Source organism: Schistocerca piceifrons, chromosome 7 (assembly GCF_021461385.2).
Source record: "Schistocerca piceifrons isolate TAMUIC-IGC-003096 chromosome 7, iqSchPice1.1, whole genome shotgun sequence".
Classification (NCBI taxonomy): Eukaryota; Metazoa; Arthropoda; class Insecta; order Orthoptera; family Acrididae; genus Schistocerca; species Schistocerca piceifrons.
In genome coordinates, this window is record NC_060144.1 from 581,747,308 (window position 1) to 581,764,965 (window position 17,658).

The window sequence follows — 17,658 nt, forward strand, 5'->3', positions numbered from 1 at the left end:
GCGTCATGTCTTCCTGCAACATGGAAGATATGAATTCCTAAAGGAAGGCAACATCACGTTCACCTGTGTCTAGTGGGACTACTGCCAGATACAGAGAGACACACTGAGTGGAAGGATTTCAATTCATGCAGGTTACAGTCAAAACGACACAGCTCTTGCCTTCCTACAGATGTGGATCACATGTTTTGGCTGCCCCAAATTGATAACCAATGAGAAGGGCCTTCAGTTTGAGTCCCACCTATTCACTGAGATTTGCAAATTGTGCGTGTCCAATGGTTTAGAACTATGGCAACCACGCTGAAAATAAAGGACTCATAGAACGTTGGTACCACACTCTTAAGGCTATTCTCATGTTCCATTCCAAGTAGTAGACAGAAGCCCTGCTATGGGTATTTCTCGGTATCTGTATTGCTTAGAAAAATCACGTGACCCGAACGCGGTAGTGGCGTCCTCATTTTAGTTGCTCATGTACAAACAGCTGACTCAGAAGCTTTCGCGCCCCAGATATGCGGCGGTTTCCAGACTATACGCCATGATTTATCTGTGCAGATGTGATTTCCACCAAAATATCTGAGCAATTTTGCTCGAACCCGCGGCTCCAATTTCCAGATTTGTGCAGATCTAATACGTTTTGCCTGCCTATATGTGCTCTGTCGATTTTTTGGACGAAAAATAAATAAATAACTAAAATGGACCGAAAATGTGGAAAAGCAACAATTACAGTGAAAAAATTGTTTTTCTGTGAAAATATTAAACCCAGTTCATTCTTCAGATTGTTGGTCTACAGAAGTGGTGTATCTTTGGTTGTTCAGTGATGTACTATCATTGCGATCTATCTTTGTTACGCACGCCTGCTGAGACAGTTGAGTCTTTGCTGTGTAACTTAACCACTAAAAAGGAGTGAAACATGTTTGGGGCAGGAGCGGCACCGATCTTAGTTCTAAGTAAGCATTTTTATTGCAGTACTTCAAAATTTTTTGTTTATTGTTCTGTATTAACTTATTGTTGTGATCCGCAGGCCAAAATACGAAGAGGGATGCCGGCAGAAAGGTTCAGGTGGAGAACATAGGAGCTGGAAAGGTAAAAAGACAAGACACCACGAGGATGTTATGATACTTTAGAAGTGATACATTGTGTTTCATGAAATTATGTATGTTCAGACACGATGACGAGTTTTTCTCACCTGTCGCTGTTTAACGAGAACTGAAGAATCAAACAAGTCATACTCGTAGTAGGGAGAGTGTGATCATATAGTTATCTGCGCGAGGAATATAGTGGTGTATCAAATATCCGACGCTTTGAATTACGCCTCTCAGTCCGCGTTTTGTGAAATATCCACAGGTGAAGAAGTCAGTGTAGACTGCGATATTGTTTCATACGATCCTTACAACTTTCTGTGCTTGTGAATTGTGTTAACGGCTTTGATTTCACGCAACACAATAATGTAACATCTCGGCACGCAGTGTGAAATCGGCCATGATTCGCAATATAAAACTATCCGTTTATGCAGTAAAGGCGCTGGAAGTTTCTATGTTTGACACACCCATTTTAGCTGTCAGATAATTCATCTTCCATTGAACTTAATCCACAGTTTATGATGCAAGTCTGGGCTCATTTTCGTCGGAACTTACTTAAGTGAAGTCAGACCTAAGTCGATGATAAGGAACCTCATAGAATGTGTGTGTGTGTGTGTGTGTGTGTGTGTGTTGTGTTGTGTTGTGTTGATCATCAAAGAGTTACTAACTAATTACGTTTATTTTATTGCAGGCAATAGCTGATGTTATAAGAACATGTCTTGGGCCACAAGCAATGTTGAAAATGTTAATGGATCCAATGGGAGGAATTGTTATGACTAATGATGGCAATGCCATTTTGAGAGAGATAACGGTGCAACATCCAGCTGGCAAGTCTATGATAGAAATAGCACGTACACAGGATGAAGAGGTATTTCTGTTATAGTATCTTATATGTACTACTGGCTTCATAGGCCACATATATACAGTGTGTAAATTTTCTTCTTTGGAATAAGATCTTTAAGCAAAAATGATAAATTTGTGTTTAAATTATGTAGCATTTGTAAGAAGCTTAACTCGTGTTGTGTGGGCTAGGTTTCTGGGTTATACTGTGACTTAAACAAATAATATTTTTAAAAAATATACAGCATTCTGCTACACCAACAAAACCACAGAAATAAAATACTTCCCTTGACCTACATAGGTCTGTCACAGCCGTTGATACCAAAGCACCAACACCTTCAACTTCAAAAAATGCAACCAAAACCTCAAAAACCCAAATACTCTATATTCACTAAATCAATTAAAACACAACCGACCAACTGTAAATATACAACACATGAAACATCACAATGACTATAGAATGAAACAGAAATTACTTACCAACAAAAGCCTCTGGTATGGCCGCCACCACACACACACACACACACACACACACACACACACACACACACAGAGACCTCACTTTGTTCCCACAAATGTGACACCTAACATTCAGCAATAAGACTGAACACCTGCAGAAACTGTATGACAAGACATCATATCATCGCCCATTTCAGAACATAGTGATGCAGTCATGAGCTTCACTGTCATATCATACTTAACAAAAACGCAATTTAAAAATTAGACTTCTATCCACGCAACAGATAACAAACTAATCAGACTTAACAAAAATGCCAAACACATAAACAAAAATAACCTTAATAATGCGCTACCTAAATTCAAAACCACGTTAGCATGATGACAACCAAAGCTAAAATGAACGCATATCACACATTAAATTCAGCATGTCAACATACACCACCGGAGGGCACCATCAAATACAGCAACATGACATCTACAAACACAACCAACTCAAAGACTCCCTGCTGTAGTGATGTCATATACCGAAACACGATTACGCCACGGTTCAAAGCAGATTGGTGGAATCACACACTTCCATTGACCTGTACATATAAACTATGGCAACATTGATGTAGGCCTAGTACAGTCACACAAGTCATAATTGCCAAAGTACCAAGAACCTGGTGGGAATGTGGAGTATTTTGGTGTGAGTTTTCTTATCATTAATATCTTAAAACTTGTTAACAATTTTGAAAATATAAGATTGCTGGAAGGGAGAGGTTTTCAGCAGGGACTAAAATGCAGTTACAGAATATGCAACACATTACAAAAATTGATTGTTGGGACAGAATTGTTGCCATCACAAATCACTTTCCTACATAACCCAGACTTAAAGCTACACTACAGAGCATGCCGACATTTCAATCCTCACTCTAGAAAAATTGTACAAATATCAATGTCACTTCTCATAGAATTGTAGTATTGTGAACATTGTTACACCTCCTGTTTGGCAATCACATTTAGGTTTCCTGCGATTTCACTGTAGCCTATAGTTCAAAGAAAGTTCTTACCTTTGCAAAATATACGGCTCATATCCTTCACCAACTGGAAATACAGAAGCGTCCGATTTTACCCGTCGGCTTTGACCCATGACGTCACAAATATGGCGGAAACGACCATAAACGACAATTCCAATATGGCGGATATAAAAACATCGCATACGTATCATAAACACTGAAATACACAGGTTTCACAAAAAGCCTAATGACTCTAACGGGACAAGCGTGGGAAATTGGGGGTTTTTGGGTGGAGAGAAACTAAATATACACAAATGTAGCCACCGACCGCCATACAAAACCACGCAAAACGACGAAAAAAATCAACATCACGAAACTGACCAAATATCAAAAAACACATTCTTATCCAGAATGAGACACTTCCCTTGACCTACATAGATCTACAGTAACTCCCGATCCCATAAATTAGGATCGAACACTTCCCTTGACCTATATAGCTCAACAGAACCTTCCGATCACATCCCCCGATACAAAACTCAAAAAACACTTCCCTTAAACCTACATACATCTACAACAGCTCCCGATCCCATAAATTAGGATCGAACACTTCCCTTGACCTATATAGCTCAACAGAATCTCCCGATCCCATCCACCAATACAAAAATCAAACCGAATACACTCAATAACAAACTCACCCGACGTACAGCAATTACCATTACATTAACCATCACACAAAACCGTAAACTCACTAATACAAATTCCGCTTCAAAACCACGAACACAGCACTCACCACTGAGCAACAGCAAACTGACCCCAACAAACCAAACAAACGTAAACCATGAACACACCACCAGAGGGCACGACAAACACTCCACGACATCTACAAACACGCCACAATCACAAACCAAACTCCGCACCGTAATGACGTCACACACCACAACACGCTTACGTCACGGGTCAAAGCCGACGAGTAAGATCGGAGGTTTCTGTTGACCCCACCAACTCAGCTTCAACTTGGTGACGCTTTGGCAAGATGGTAAACTCTAATCATCCTTCCTTGTAACAATGGTAGTATAAACATGTCTTTGTTTAGTGACAATGTTTAAGGGCTAATCTTGTTTCTGCCATTTTTATGATTGAGATCTACAAAATCCGTAGGGTCGACAGAAGCGTCCGATCCCACGCGTCTGCTTTGACCCGTGACGTACGGGTGTTGTCGTGTGTGACGTCATGACGGCGCGGAGTTTGGCTTGTGAGTGTGGCGTGTTTGTAGATGTCTTCGTGTTGTGGTTTGTTGTGCTCTCTGTTAGTACGTTCAGGGTTTTCGTTTGTGTAGTATAATGGGCTCTATTTGCTTTTGATCATTATCCAGAATTGTTCGACTGTCGGCTGTGTTTGTAGTGGAATTCGTTTCAGTGAGTTAACGATTTTGTGTGAAGGTTAATTTAGTGTTGTTCGCTGTAGATCGTGTGCTAATTTTAGTAAAATTAATTGGTTATTGTTTTTGTTCAGGACTGGATACGACGGATAAAATTAAGTGCGCAGGTCAAGGGAAGTGTTCGATCCCAATGTGTGGCTGTGTATGTTGATATTGGTATCGGGAGATGTTTTTGTGCTATATAGGCCAAGGGAAGTGTTTGATCTTAATTTATGGGATCGGGAGCTGCTGTTGAACTATATAGGTCAAGGGAAGTGTCCGATTCCAGATGATATTGTGTTTAGTGGTATTTGGGGAAGTTGTGATGTCGGTTTTTTCGTCATTTTGTATGGTTTTGTATGGGGGTGGGTGTCTAAATTTGTTTATATTTAGTTTGCCCCCACCCAAAAATACCCCATTTCCCGCACTTGTGCCGTTAGTATCATCAGGCTTTTTGTGGAAGTGTGTGTGTGTGTTTTTCAATGTATTTTCGTCCTCATAATGTGTACGTACCGACTTTATATGCGCCATGTTGGAATCATGGCTAATGGTCGTTTCCGCCATATTTGTGACGTCATGGGTCAAAGCAGACGGGCGGGATCGGACGCTTCCGTATTTCCAATCTGTAATTACTCAAGATTTACTAATTATTTCATTGTTTTAATGACTGTGATGAACATTCCCTTCGAAAATGGCCTGTATTGTGTATCAAATCTCGTTTCACTTTCCAAATTTATCTTTTTAGGGTTTTGGTCGAAAAAACTTGTTGGGCAAGCTACCAGAATATCGTCATTCAGTTATAAGTGGCTCTGTAAAGTACCTGTTTCCAACAGATTGGTAGTAAGTGATTTTACCCATACACCTCAGTTGTCCAATGCTGCACATCAATTCGGATGAGGTTATTGGATGCAATGAGCGAGAGTAAGAAGTAATAATTTAAGGAAGCAACTGGAGGTTAGGAAGTGTTGGGGAAACAGATTAGGAATTTTGGCACAGTGAGAAGACCTGGCTCAGACGGGAGATGTGTGTGTGGCTCATAATGATGTGGAAAAGTGAAAGCAAGGGGGAACAAGATAGACAAGTGAAAATAGGAGGTTGTGGGGTGGGTGTAGCTTTAACAGATGGATTGAATAAGAGTGAAGTGGTGAGGAGGGGAGAATGGAAGGATGGATGTGTGTGTGGTGAAGATTGAGAGACTGAGCTCAGGAGGATTGCAGTACAGAAGGGTATGATGTAAGGAAAATTCCCATCTACATATGTCAGAGAGGCAGGTAAATGGGACAGAGGAGCCATATGGAAAGAAACATGTTGTACTTAACCTCATGCTCTGTCATTGATTGGTTGAATTTCCTTGTGGTCAGGCAGTAGTGGTGGCTACTCATTTGCTGGACAGCTGCTTGGTGCTTGTGCCCACATAAAAGCCTGTACAGAAGTTACAGCAGAGTTGATATGGTGGTACTGCTTTCACATGTGGCTCTGTTGCTAACAGGCTATGATATCTGGGTAGTTGCACGGGATACATCACACACTTTTGGGTCTTCCATGGAGGTACTGCCCCAGTAGCAAGGTGTTTTGTGTAGGCATGGCATAAGGACGGCACATGGTGTTCCGCAGATTGGGTGACTACAAAATATTAATTTTGAGAGATGGAAAGGATTTTGGGTACAATGTTTTTCATTTCAGGGGCAATGAGAGGTAGTAAACTCCCAGCAAAACATGTAGTTAATTTATTACAAATCAGAGTGATATTGGGTAATAGTGGGTACTCTTTTGCCGCTGTATTTTGGGAGTGACTGGAAAGTCTCAGATATTTGTCGATATGGCACAGTAGACATGTTTGTGGACTAGGTTTTGAGGGTAGTGCTACTCTGTGAAGGCTCAGTGGGGCCTTGGGCATACTGATCAAGGTATTGCTCATCACCGCATATGTGCTATCCATGGGCAGCTAGACTTTATGAGAAAGCCTTTTTGGTGTTGAAGGGTCAGCAGCTATCAAAGTGGCGGAGGTTTTCGTGGATCCTTTGGAGAAGTTGTCAGTCTCCAAGAGTGTGGCATATTGAATTAAAAACCACCTGAATTGGATATGTTAGAAGCTGTGGAAGGTTTCTCCCAGATATCCAGTAAACATGTTGATATATGAGTGTGTGAGATGAATGCCCATGGGCATCCCGCATATCTGTTTATATGTCTTCCCTTCAAAGAAGAAGAAGTTGGAAGAGGAGATGTATTAGAAAGGCTAATGTATGGGTGGAAGTGGTGGGACAGTATGGCTGGAAACTTGATGCAAGTAAGTCTGAATGGTGGTGACACCAAGGAATAATATAAGAGTAGTGATGGATGTAAGTATTAGAGAGAAGTGTGCTGTTCAAGACTTTCCTGACGTGATAAATACTTCATTGGTTCATGGTGTCTTATCAGATAATGTTGTGGAAGCCACACAATATTTCATGAAGTACTTACTGATGTGTTGCTGCAGTGGCTTGCCAATATATATGCTGACTCGCTAGAAACATGCAAGCACTAAGGGGTGGGGCTATAACGTCATTTTAGACAAATCATAGAACACGGTGACATCCAGTAGCCCTCCTTCGGCTAGGGAAACAGCCCCAGTCTTCACATTCACAATGAGGGAAAAGTGCGACAGTGTGTTGGTGCCCAGTTCAAGTGTGCGGACTTTTGATTCTCTGTCTGTGGTGACTCAAACTCTTTCGTATCCGGCCAACGATGCCTTAGTACCGTCAATGTTGGTTCCTATGCCTTGCTGAGTTGAAATCCTGTGTGTCTATTGATCGGGTTGTCACTTTTTCGGATTTAGATTGCTTCTTTAATGATGAAGTCCCAGTACGTGGAAGCGGATAAAAGGATCTTTGTCTCTTCGTTATTCATGCTTTGTCCTGTGTCAATTTATACATCTACATGGATACTCTGCAAATCACATTTAAGTGCCTGGCAGAGGGTTCATCGAACCACCTTCACAATTCTCTATTGTTCCAATCTCGTATAGGGCATGGAAAAACAAACACCTATATCTTTCCATGCAAGCTCTGATTTCCATTATTTTATTATGAAGATCATTTCTCCCTATGTAAGTCAGTGCCAACAAAATATTTTCACATTCGGAGGAAAAATTTTGTGATTGAAATTTCGTGAGAAGACTCCTCCGCAGCAAATAATGCCTTTCTTTTAATGATGTCCACTCCCAAATCCTACATCATTTCAGTGACACTCTGTCCCCTATTTTGTGGTAATATAAAACGGCTGCCCTTCTTTGAACTTTTCAATATACCCCGTCAATCCAATCTGGTAAGGATTCCACACTGCGCAGCAGTTTTTTACCGTATGTTGGTGGCGTGTCCTTTAAGATTGGCAGGCTGTTCAAAAAACGTCAGATGAAATGTGTCTTCTGCCTCCAGCACAAGTGTAAACTGTGCTGAGTTTTGTAAGTAAAACCAAGGTCTAAAGAGACTGGGGATATATTAAATCCCGTGCCAGTGTGGGAAATCATACACTGGCCAGATGTGTGGCACTGTTACGGATAGATGCCAGCCAGAAAAGTCTGCTGTGGCTGAACGCTGTCTTGACACAGGACACAGCGTAAACTAAGGAGAGACAGAGATCATTTCATCCGCTTCCATGTACTAGGCGTCATCATTAAAGAAGCAGTCGAAATCTGTATAGGTAACGACCTGCTCCATAGAGACACAGGATTTTAACTCAGCAAGGCATGGGAACTAGTATTGGTGGTACTAAGACATTGTCGGCTGCAGACAAAGGAAACAGAGTCAACACAGACAGAGAATCAAAGTCCACACACTTAAGCTGGGTGCCAGTGCACTGCCCGCTCGCACGCTGGGCAACTATTTGTGTCCGCACTTTTCCTGCATTGCAAGTGCAAAGGCTATGGCCCGCTTCACCAACAGGGGGCACTGTATGTTGCTGTGCTCTATGATTCATCTATGATGACTTTATAGCCACACCCCTTGGCGCCTGCACCTTTCTAGTGAGTCAGCATGTATATTGGCAAGCCATTGCAGCAACACGTCAGTAAGCACCTGAAGATGATGATCAGCTGTCCCATTGAAATATTGTGCTGCTTCAACATTATATGACGCAACACCAGTGAACCAATGGAGCAAGTACCTTAGGAGCACAGTAGAAGACAGGAGGGGGAATGGTTAAGGGATTAGTGAAAGGAGGTGGTAAGCCCTTGGATTCCACCAGAATGTTAGGAGCCTGTTATGGAGTAAAGATGTGCCACCCTCACATATGCATAAGAAACATTCTAATGAAGTGCAGGTAGACAGGATGTGGCCTTGAGAGATAAAATTTCAAAGCAGCAGCATTGGACTTATTATGAAGGATAGAATAAGTAATGAGGTGCTGTGAGAAATAGTGAAAGAGAAGCCTTTGTAAGAGCGCATAGAAAAGACAAGACTGAGGTGGTACGGGCTTGTGAAAAGAACAGGAGTTGGTTGGATATGATGTTAGACATCAGAGCTTGTAAAGACCAAGAGATAGTATTGTTGGACTGAAGGAATGTTGGAAGAAGAGAGGAGGAGACAGGAACAAAGTGAAAAGAGAAATTAGATGGGAGTACAGAAAAACTTGGATGGTCTCACATTCCAGACAGACACACCGAGGGACTGCAAAATGTAAATGATGACAATGACGACTCACACTTCCCCCCGCCCCCCTCACGTGCAGCTTCATGCCCTTCTTGGGTCGCTTCAGTAGTATTGTCATCCAGTTTGTCTCAATAGGGCGAGTTTGAAATGAGTGACGACATTATGCCTGTCATTTCAGCCTGTCCTAGGGGTGACATATTCAGTGTCCAGAAATGTCATAGTATGCCATCATAAAAAAAGTTCCATAATTTTTCAACAGATTGACATCAGAGATACATGGCTATACTTTTTTTTTTTATCTGTCTATTCTGTGACCCTTCTTGAAAACAGGAAAGACCTGCACTATTTTCCAGTCCTAGGAATTCTTTGCTCCTCAGTTACCTACGGCACACTGCTGCTTATTTCACGTCAGATAAAAAAATATGAGGATTTTCTGGCAAGGCAGCAGATATAGAATTTGACTTTGGAATTCAATGAACACTTCATAAGATGGACTCTTTTTGCTTTTACAGCATCTTTAACATAGCTGTCGAACCACAGAGGGCCTTTCCCATCCGTCACACCTTCACTCAGCTCATACCTGTCAAGCATATTGTACAGTACTCTTGTACCTTGTCCCGTTTGATTAACATTTTCACTGCTGAATGTGAGTTTTACATGTTGAACCTTCAGGTAATCAGCAATGTGTTTTTTTGTCACTTGCTATGCAGAAATAGCGTCTTATTTTTCTGTACAATCCTATTCATAGCTGTATTCAGTGATGCTATAACTGCTTTATGACACTGATCCCATTTCTGTGCTAATGAACATGAAAAGTTTCAGGCTGTTGGTGACATGGAGATCTTATATGTTATATTCATAATGCTGTTAAGGTAACATCTGGTTTCAGCCACTTTTCTGTCCCTAGTGCTAGGGGGCATTATTACTGTTCACAAGTGAGACTAGTTCAGGGACCTTTCCATACATGCTCCTCCAGTTAACTGAATACCATGTTAACATTTAATTTCTTCTATATGCCATGACAAATTCTGCTCTAACTAATGCTGATTGTATTCTTCCTGCCTGAAATCAGAACCTATATTATAAGGCCTTTGGAGGGATTTCTCTGTATTATTTCCAAAATTAGCGATAACACTTTGCAATAAAGATTTTAGTTAGAAGTAGAAAACAAGTTCCTTTAAACAATTTATTATGGCTGTGAATCATTGCATCAGTAAGATTATAAAATTGTTTGGAAATACTGTTGTACAGTAGCAATTTCAGCTCCATTCTCCCAATGGGATGGCAGCCCCTTGTGAAAGCAGTCTTGTGCAAGACATCTCCCTCCTCCTGTTTGCCTTGTGGGATAATCACTATGATCATAAAATTATTCCAGTAAATTATTATGAACAATGTCCTTCGAGAAATCATCCGAGTGGGTGACAGTTCTTCTTCCACTAGTATCATTTCCTCAGAAATGAAAATTGTACTTCAGGGTCACAAGTTTACATTCTCTCTACTGTTGCACATATTCTCTGCAATGTTCTGAGTGAAACACCTCACACCTGTTTTGTTACAATCTGCAATGCTCATAAGATTTAATCACTGGTAGAATTGCCTTTAAAGTTGCATTTGTTTGTCTTGTATATGACTCCATTTGCTTGGCTCCATGTGTGTTATAACTTGAATCATATTAACACACAAACAAGAGTAGCAGCAATATGCGTTGAAAATCAGCTCTCTTTAAAAACATACAACACTTCCATACAATGAATGATCAATAGCAGAGAAGTTTCGAAATCGTGTCAGTGGTAGCATGAAGTGCAGTGTTGTCACATGGAACTTTTCAGTGTTAGATGCATTTGTAGCAGTTGCTTTGTATGATGCTATCTGGTTGGCAGCTGTAATGGAAATGACAATATAGCAACAGTGTGTGCTAAAAGTCATGTACCAAGCTGGTCTAGGCCAAAGGCTTCTCATTGCCAATTACAAATGAAGGGAAGGCAGTGGGTGGGCTGTCTGATATTTACCTCAAAATTACCAGTTTCACTGCTGTGTAGAGCAGAAAGTTTTGAGTCCAGTCACATAACTAGTTTAATATTCTGTAAGCTCATATTTTGCTCACTAAGTAACACTGTGAAACTGTATTGGATACCTTTCACAAGTCAAGAAATGTATTGTCAAACTATTTGATGTTATGTATGGTCATCTGAAGAGAGCAAACCGACTGTCACAAGAACTTTGTTGGCAGAATCGGTGTTGATTCCTGTAGAGGAGACTTTTAGTCTCCATAAAGATCATTGCTGTAACTACCAAATTTGTGTGTGTGTGTCACTTCATAGTTTGCGCATGAAGTTTGTGCTTAGTTCAGCCACCTGGCCTGCTAGTATGAAAGCAGTTGCATGCACAGCCTGCCGGCTGTGCCCCCAGTTAGAAGTAATGACTATATAGGTCGGAACACAAGGCTCTGTCAGCCACTTGTGTGTTGTCTGTCGTTTGTACTTTGTCTCTCATGTGTTTATGCTTTTTCATGTAATAAATTTACAGTGTTCTTGGATTAGAGCAGTCAAAATACGTGAACAATCAGATGACACTTCTTGAAAACAGGTTTTACATGGGTCTTTTCCAGTTGCTTGGTACCCTTTGTTTCTCCAGCAGCTTACAAGAAACTGCAGCCAGAAGGACATAAAATTCTCTCACTTAACCTGTATAAAATCATTTAGGTGTCTCAGCAATGTAGGAAAAGATAGATTGCTACTTACCATAAAGCTGACATGTTTAAGTTCAGGGGTGTATATTCCCGGGAGATCCGGGAAAAACCCGGGAATATTTTCATCCGGGAGAATTGTTTAGAATTCCGGGAATTTTTCATTGTTTTAGTTTTCAGTTAATTCTGTGTGATTTTGACTGGTAAGAACCAATACTCTAACAAAGGATATTATTGTATCGCACTACTGCAGAATAATACTACAGCAACAATAATTGAATGGGAGGGGAAAAAAGAAAATAAAACTTGAGTTGCAAAGGAAATCCGCCGTATACAACAACAAAACAGTGCTCATACAAGTGGCTGCCAACAGTAAAGTGTTTCAAAGGCTTTAGGAACACTATGCAATGCTTTATAACAACAAATTGCCTCTGATGAGTGCGACATGACAACTGTTTAAATTAGATTCGTTTGAACAGTTGCGGGCGGGCTCGTGTGCATGCGCAGTTGAGTCGCGTATGAGTAGTACTTCTCCCGCTTCTAGTTATGGAAGTGTGGCTGGGCGCCACTACTTAATATTGCCCCGGTTCGGAAATATCGTAGATACGGGGCCGATACATAGAGCAGTCTGAGTTGTAGTGGGGAGGTGGGTCGTCTCCACGTGACCTGTGTTTACGTTCAGTGATTTTGTTGTTTCCTCTTCGTTTATTGCTCTCATGTTAAATGATAACAAAACGGATTTTTGTGGCCGGGAGCTATCAAATGAATTAAAATACGTTCGCATAATTACGGCAGGCTAAAATATGTTAATAGTTTCAGATTTTATTTCCACCTTTGACAGTCAAGCATTAATCGCCTTACAGAACAATGAAGTTATTTTTGTCGGTTTGCTAAAGAGATTTGGCTTTTATTAATCCTTTCTACTGAGGCAGTCAATTTATTTGAAACGAAGTGTTTAATTTCACACTATTGGCTAGTTTCAACAGTTCGCTGCATTTCAAGTGCACGTATGGCATTATGCTATATTAAAGAACCAACCATGAGTACTGATACTCCAAGGAAATTTACATACGGATGTGCATTTTAAGCCGAATTATGCGAAATCCCGACACTCTTGAAGTATCCTTTGATGTCTTGTTTCTTTTATGACATAATGTAAGATCTTCTAATGTTTCACACATACGAACATGTGGGCTTCCTGCGTCATCATAGCTGCGCAAGCGCAGTGATGCCAGTTATCTGTCGCTTTCTTGCAACTGCTGAAACGAACCTATTTCTAATAGGTCGCGGGAAAATATTGCGAATGGTGGTTTGAAAAGCGTTACATTCAAAGCAGATTTACTTTTACGCAACATGAACTATGTGCGAGAATGTACAATGAATTTCTTAAATCACAAAGCGTTTGACTCTCATTTAAAAATCAACTCTTTGAGGACGACCATTTAGAAGAATTTCGAGCCCAGAAGATGAGACATTTGCGTTGTTGTTAAAAATTTTACTGGCACATTTGTGTGATGTATCTTAAAGTGTAACACATGCAGAAAGATTAACATTATATGTGGAAGCTTAGCTTCCCTTCCAAATTATCAATCGTCGAGACCAATATTATATGTGGATGCTATGTGTATTATTTTACACCATTAACTTTTCTTATTTGTGTATTCACGCTACTTAAGAGTGATCTTGCTATTGGCTGACTACATCACGTGTCCTGTTGCTGTCATCAGCTGGCGAGATCACGTGAATGAGCTATGACGCTTACAAAAGCGCATCGCAATCTCGATTTCAATGCTTCGGAAAGTGACTTGCGTTGTTTGGTGGAATTCAAATTTATACCTTCGTAATACGAAAATATGCAGCGTACATGTTGCTGCACATCAAAGGTCTCTCAAAATATGTTTTTCCCCCTGAGTTTCGCTTTCTAAAGTTACGGGAAATTCTACGTCGGCATATAAAACCATAAACATTCAAAGTATTGATGACTTTTACAGTGCCGAGGAAGAGTATACTGTCACTTAACACGGAAAAAGTGTATTTTCACCCGGGAGAAAGTGGTTTTTTAACTGGGAAATCCGGGAATGTTTTTTCCTTGTCCACATATACACCCTGTAAGTTGCAGACAGGCACAATTAAGACACTTAAATATAACCTTTCGCTCACAGCCTTTTTCAGCAAACGAAAGAGACAGACACACCATTCATTCACACAAGCAAGCGCACATCATGCACACAACCGCGAGATCCAGCAGCTAGGGCCAGGCGTTCTGGTTTGTATGTTGTGATTTCTGAGGTTGTGGTTACCCTGAGAACACAGCTGTTTTTATCTGAATACATATCGGATTTATCTTCTGTGTTGATGTTACAATGTCTTGCTTTCAAGCTTATCGTCTGACCACCACTCTTATTGACTGCATAGAACTGGAAGCTAATTCAACCCCTTTCATTGCTGTCACACATCATGGCAAGCATTGACAACATTTCAACACGAAACACCTGAGCACACCACTCCCCTTATCAAGACTGACAGTCTGCTGTAGAAATGAATACTGTTGTTGAGTATTTGTCCAATTTTAAAGTCAGTTCAATTTCAGTTACAAATTGAGTCAGACAAACTCCAATTTAAATGTGGTAGAAGGTCCTAAAATGCCTAAGTACGCAGTTTCGAGTCCCGTGGTTGGCAACATGATATAATTTGCTTCCAGTTCACTGCTCCCCTCCCTGCACTCATCTACTTCTCAGCCAAGCTGATATCACTGTTCCCCCCACCAACCCTTCCATAGCGCTGTGCTTGAGCAAGTGTGATACATGGAATGCAGTATCTTCTAGAATGAAATTCATGTAACAGCAGCAGCTAATACATAAATTAAAGATTGGAGTCACAATTCAGTCCAATTTTCCAACTTCCATTTGTCCCGCTGCCTACTAATGTCTGTTGGTACTACCCCCATAAAAGGGCTTGCTGCTGTAACTTCTTCTCGCAATAACAGTTAGTTTAATATGATTTATTTTGTGTGTTAGGTATTTCGTTCTAGATTAATTTTCCTTCATGTTTCATCTTAATGCCACCATCATGTGCTCCAGTATTCTGGATATGTTAACTGCAACTGAATCTCTCATTTGCAACTGACTTAGTAAATCACTACTATCTCATAATCAAACAAAGTATTGATCTAGGTTCCGAATTGAGTAATATTTTTTGAAAGACAGCATTTCCGCTTATCAATGTTACCTTTACTTAAAAAACAGGATTAATGTTTGTATGTGGTAATTAAACATGTATGAGAACTTTATTGCAAATCTGTTCAAATACAACAAGAGCTTGTAAGTCGATAGAATTTAGTGCTGTTTCCTCCTTTTTTTGTCAAAACTGTCAAATTTTAAGCAGTACAATAGATTGTTGTAGTGGCTAGTTCATAGTTTCTTGCATATCCTTTACTCTAGCACTGTGTGAGTAAAATGTCATGTTATCGTTCAAGCAATAGCAATACTGTATCGAGCACTTTGGTGTAACAGGAAATCTTGAGCCTGTTCGTACACAAGTATCATTTGCTCAGCTCATTCCAACTGAATTCTTCAGAATAAATCTGCATGTGCCACAACAGCCAAAGCTTCATCTACAAATGTAAAATGGCCCCTATGTACCCTATTAAACAACTTAAAAATATTAACCTAAGTAGCAGTAGTTTAATCTACGAATATGACGACAACCCAGTATTTTTTGAATGATGAATTTGGGAAAAAAACTCATTTTATAATTGGATAAATACAGTATGTTTTCTGCCACATTTGCTGAACAGACTGTTGGAAGTCTGCTTCTTCAACAATGTATACATAATGTACGAATAAATCGCAGGAAAATAATAATTTCTGAAACTCCTGGAGGTGGATACATTGTGGTTGTTACAGTGCTTTGGAAGCTTGTTGAAAAGAGCACACAGCAGTGTAGAACAAAACTATTTGTAGGTTTGACTGGGAAGAACTGTAATATGAACCACACTCTCGTCATATCCGTATGCTTTCAGTTCATTCACTGAAGACACAACCATTGGTTGAGAGGTGAATGAAGACAGAACCACAGTAGGCGAACAAGTGAGGTCATAGACCAGTGAAACAATTGATGGTAAGCTACAACAAAGTCCAAATACAGCCTAGGGGTAAACAATGTAGCACTGGTCATTGCTACACTGGAGAGCTTGCTGTCAACTTCGATTGGTTGACAAGTGAGGCTGTGGCGGTCCACAGTAGCCCATAAAGCTTTCGCAGGTGTTTTGCCACGTGCCTCAATACTGGCAGATGTATCCTCTCACACTGTGCCTTGTGATCTTGATGGACTGTGCATATTTACATAGATTGATCAGTTGATATGTCAAGTGGGATTACAAGACTGGCTATTGAGAAACCATTTTCAGTAAATAGTTTACAAAAATCCTCTGTGATGATCATTCTAGTCATTTGCTGTTGGGATTACTCTTCAACTGTTTATTTCTTTGTCCTTAAACTTAATGACTAGCTATATTTTGTAACTCTTCTTTTAAAACTTTCTTAGTTATCCAGTTGTAAGATTCACTGACTGTACCTGGTGGCAGTTGGGTGGCGCGGTGCTACCATAACAGCTTGTAGCTGATTGTGAATTGTAGTCTATCCATATTTATAAGTTGATGGTTGTCTCTTCATAATTTACATTATGTTACCAGATGATGGTCAATATTAAATATCTTTTTCCTACGGTTCCTTGTGACCATTTCATAGTTTTGCAATTTAGTGGGAATGTAAGGATACCATTCACATAGCTGTGGTAATTCCTACATTACTATATTAAACTGCACTTATCTTACCCCTTCCCCACCTAGTTCTGGGAGAGATCTGATATTTCTCACTTTGTTTATACAATTCAAATAGTTTCTTGATAGTAATCCAGCATTTAAATGAAACACACAACACATTTGTAATAGTCTCATGTCTAGTGATAGTGTTTTACAGTGTATTTGAAACTTACTATAATACTGCTTATTGCAGGTTGCCTGTCTGCCAAGATGACAGAACTGCTTTAGCCTCTTGCTTCCCTTTATTGATTGCACATCTCATAAATCTTCTTCTACTTTTATTTTAACGTCTCGGTAGTGGCAGAGATTTTCTCAATTTCAGTCATATTTCCTTCACAGCTTAGCCACTTTCCAGTGTGTGGTAGAGTACCTCATTTTTCCCCATTCCATTTGTGAGTGGGTGTGGCTAAAACTCATGAGCTTTTAATTCACAGTAAGTTACGTTTATTTATATTGAGTGTCAACAGCTACTCTCTGCGCCAGTGGTGTATCTCGGCAGGTCTTCGTGGATTTCACTAGTCTTCTGGCATTGCAACCTTCCTGTGTGCAACTACATCATCTGTGGACAGATTCACAACACTTCCAACATTATCCACTAGATCATTAAGAGAATTTGAAAGCAGTAACGACTTTATAACTCTCACTAGGGATAGTCTCGAAATTACCTTTACATCCATCCACTTTGTTCCATTAAGAGTGATATTGTGAGTTCTATCTTCAGAAAAGTTCTGAATC

General features: G+C 40.2%; 1 protein-coding gene across 1 annotated transcript in view; it reads left to right on the top strand.

The window, feature by feature from the left end:
* The first annotated feature begins 829 nt into the window (after positions 1-829).
* Positions 830-17,658, top strand: part of LOC124804837 (T-complex protein 1 subunit gamma) — a 62,970-nt gene continuing 46,141 nt past the window's right edge. The window contains exons 1-3 of the mRNA XM_047265186.1: positions 830-944; positions 1,019-1,080; positions 1,768-1,944. Coding sequence (XP_047121142.1) covers positions 908-944; positions 1,019-1,080; positions 1,768-1,944 — 276 coding nt within the window. The 5' untranslated portion in view covers positions 830-907. The remainder of the gene's footprint in view (positions 945-1,018; positions 1,081-1,767; positions 1,945-17,658) is intronic.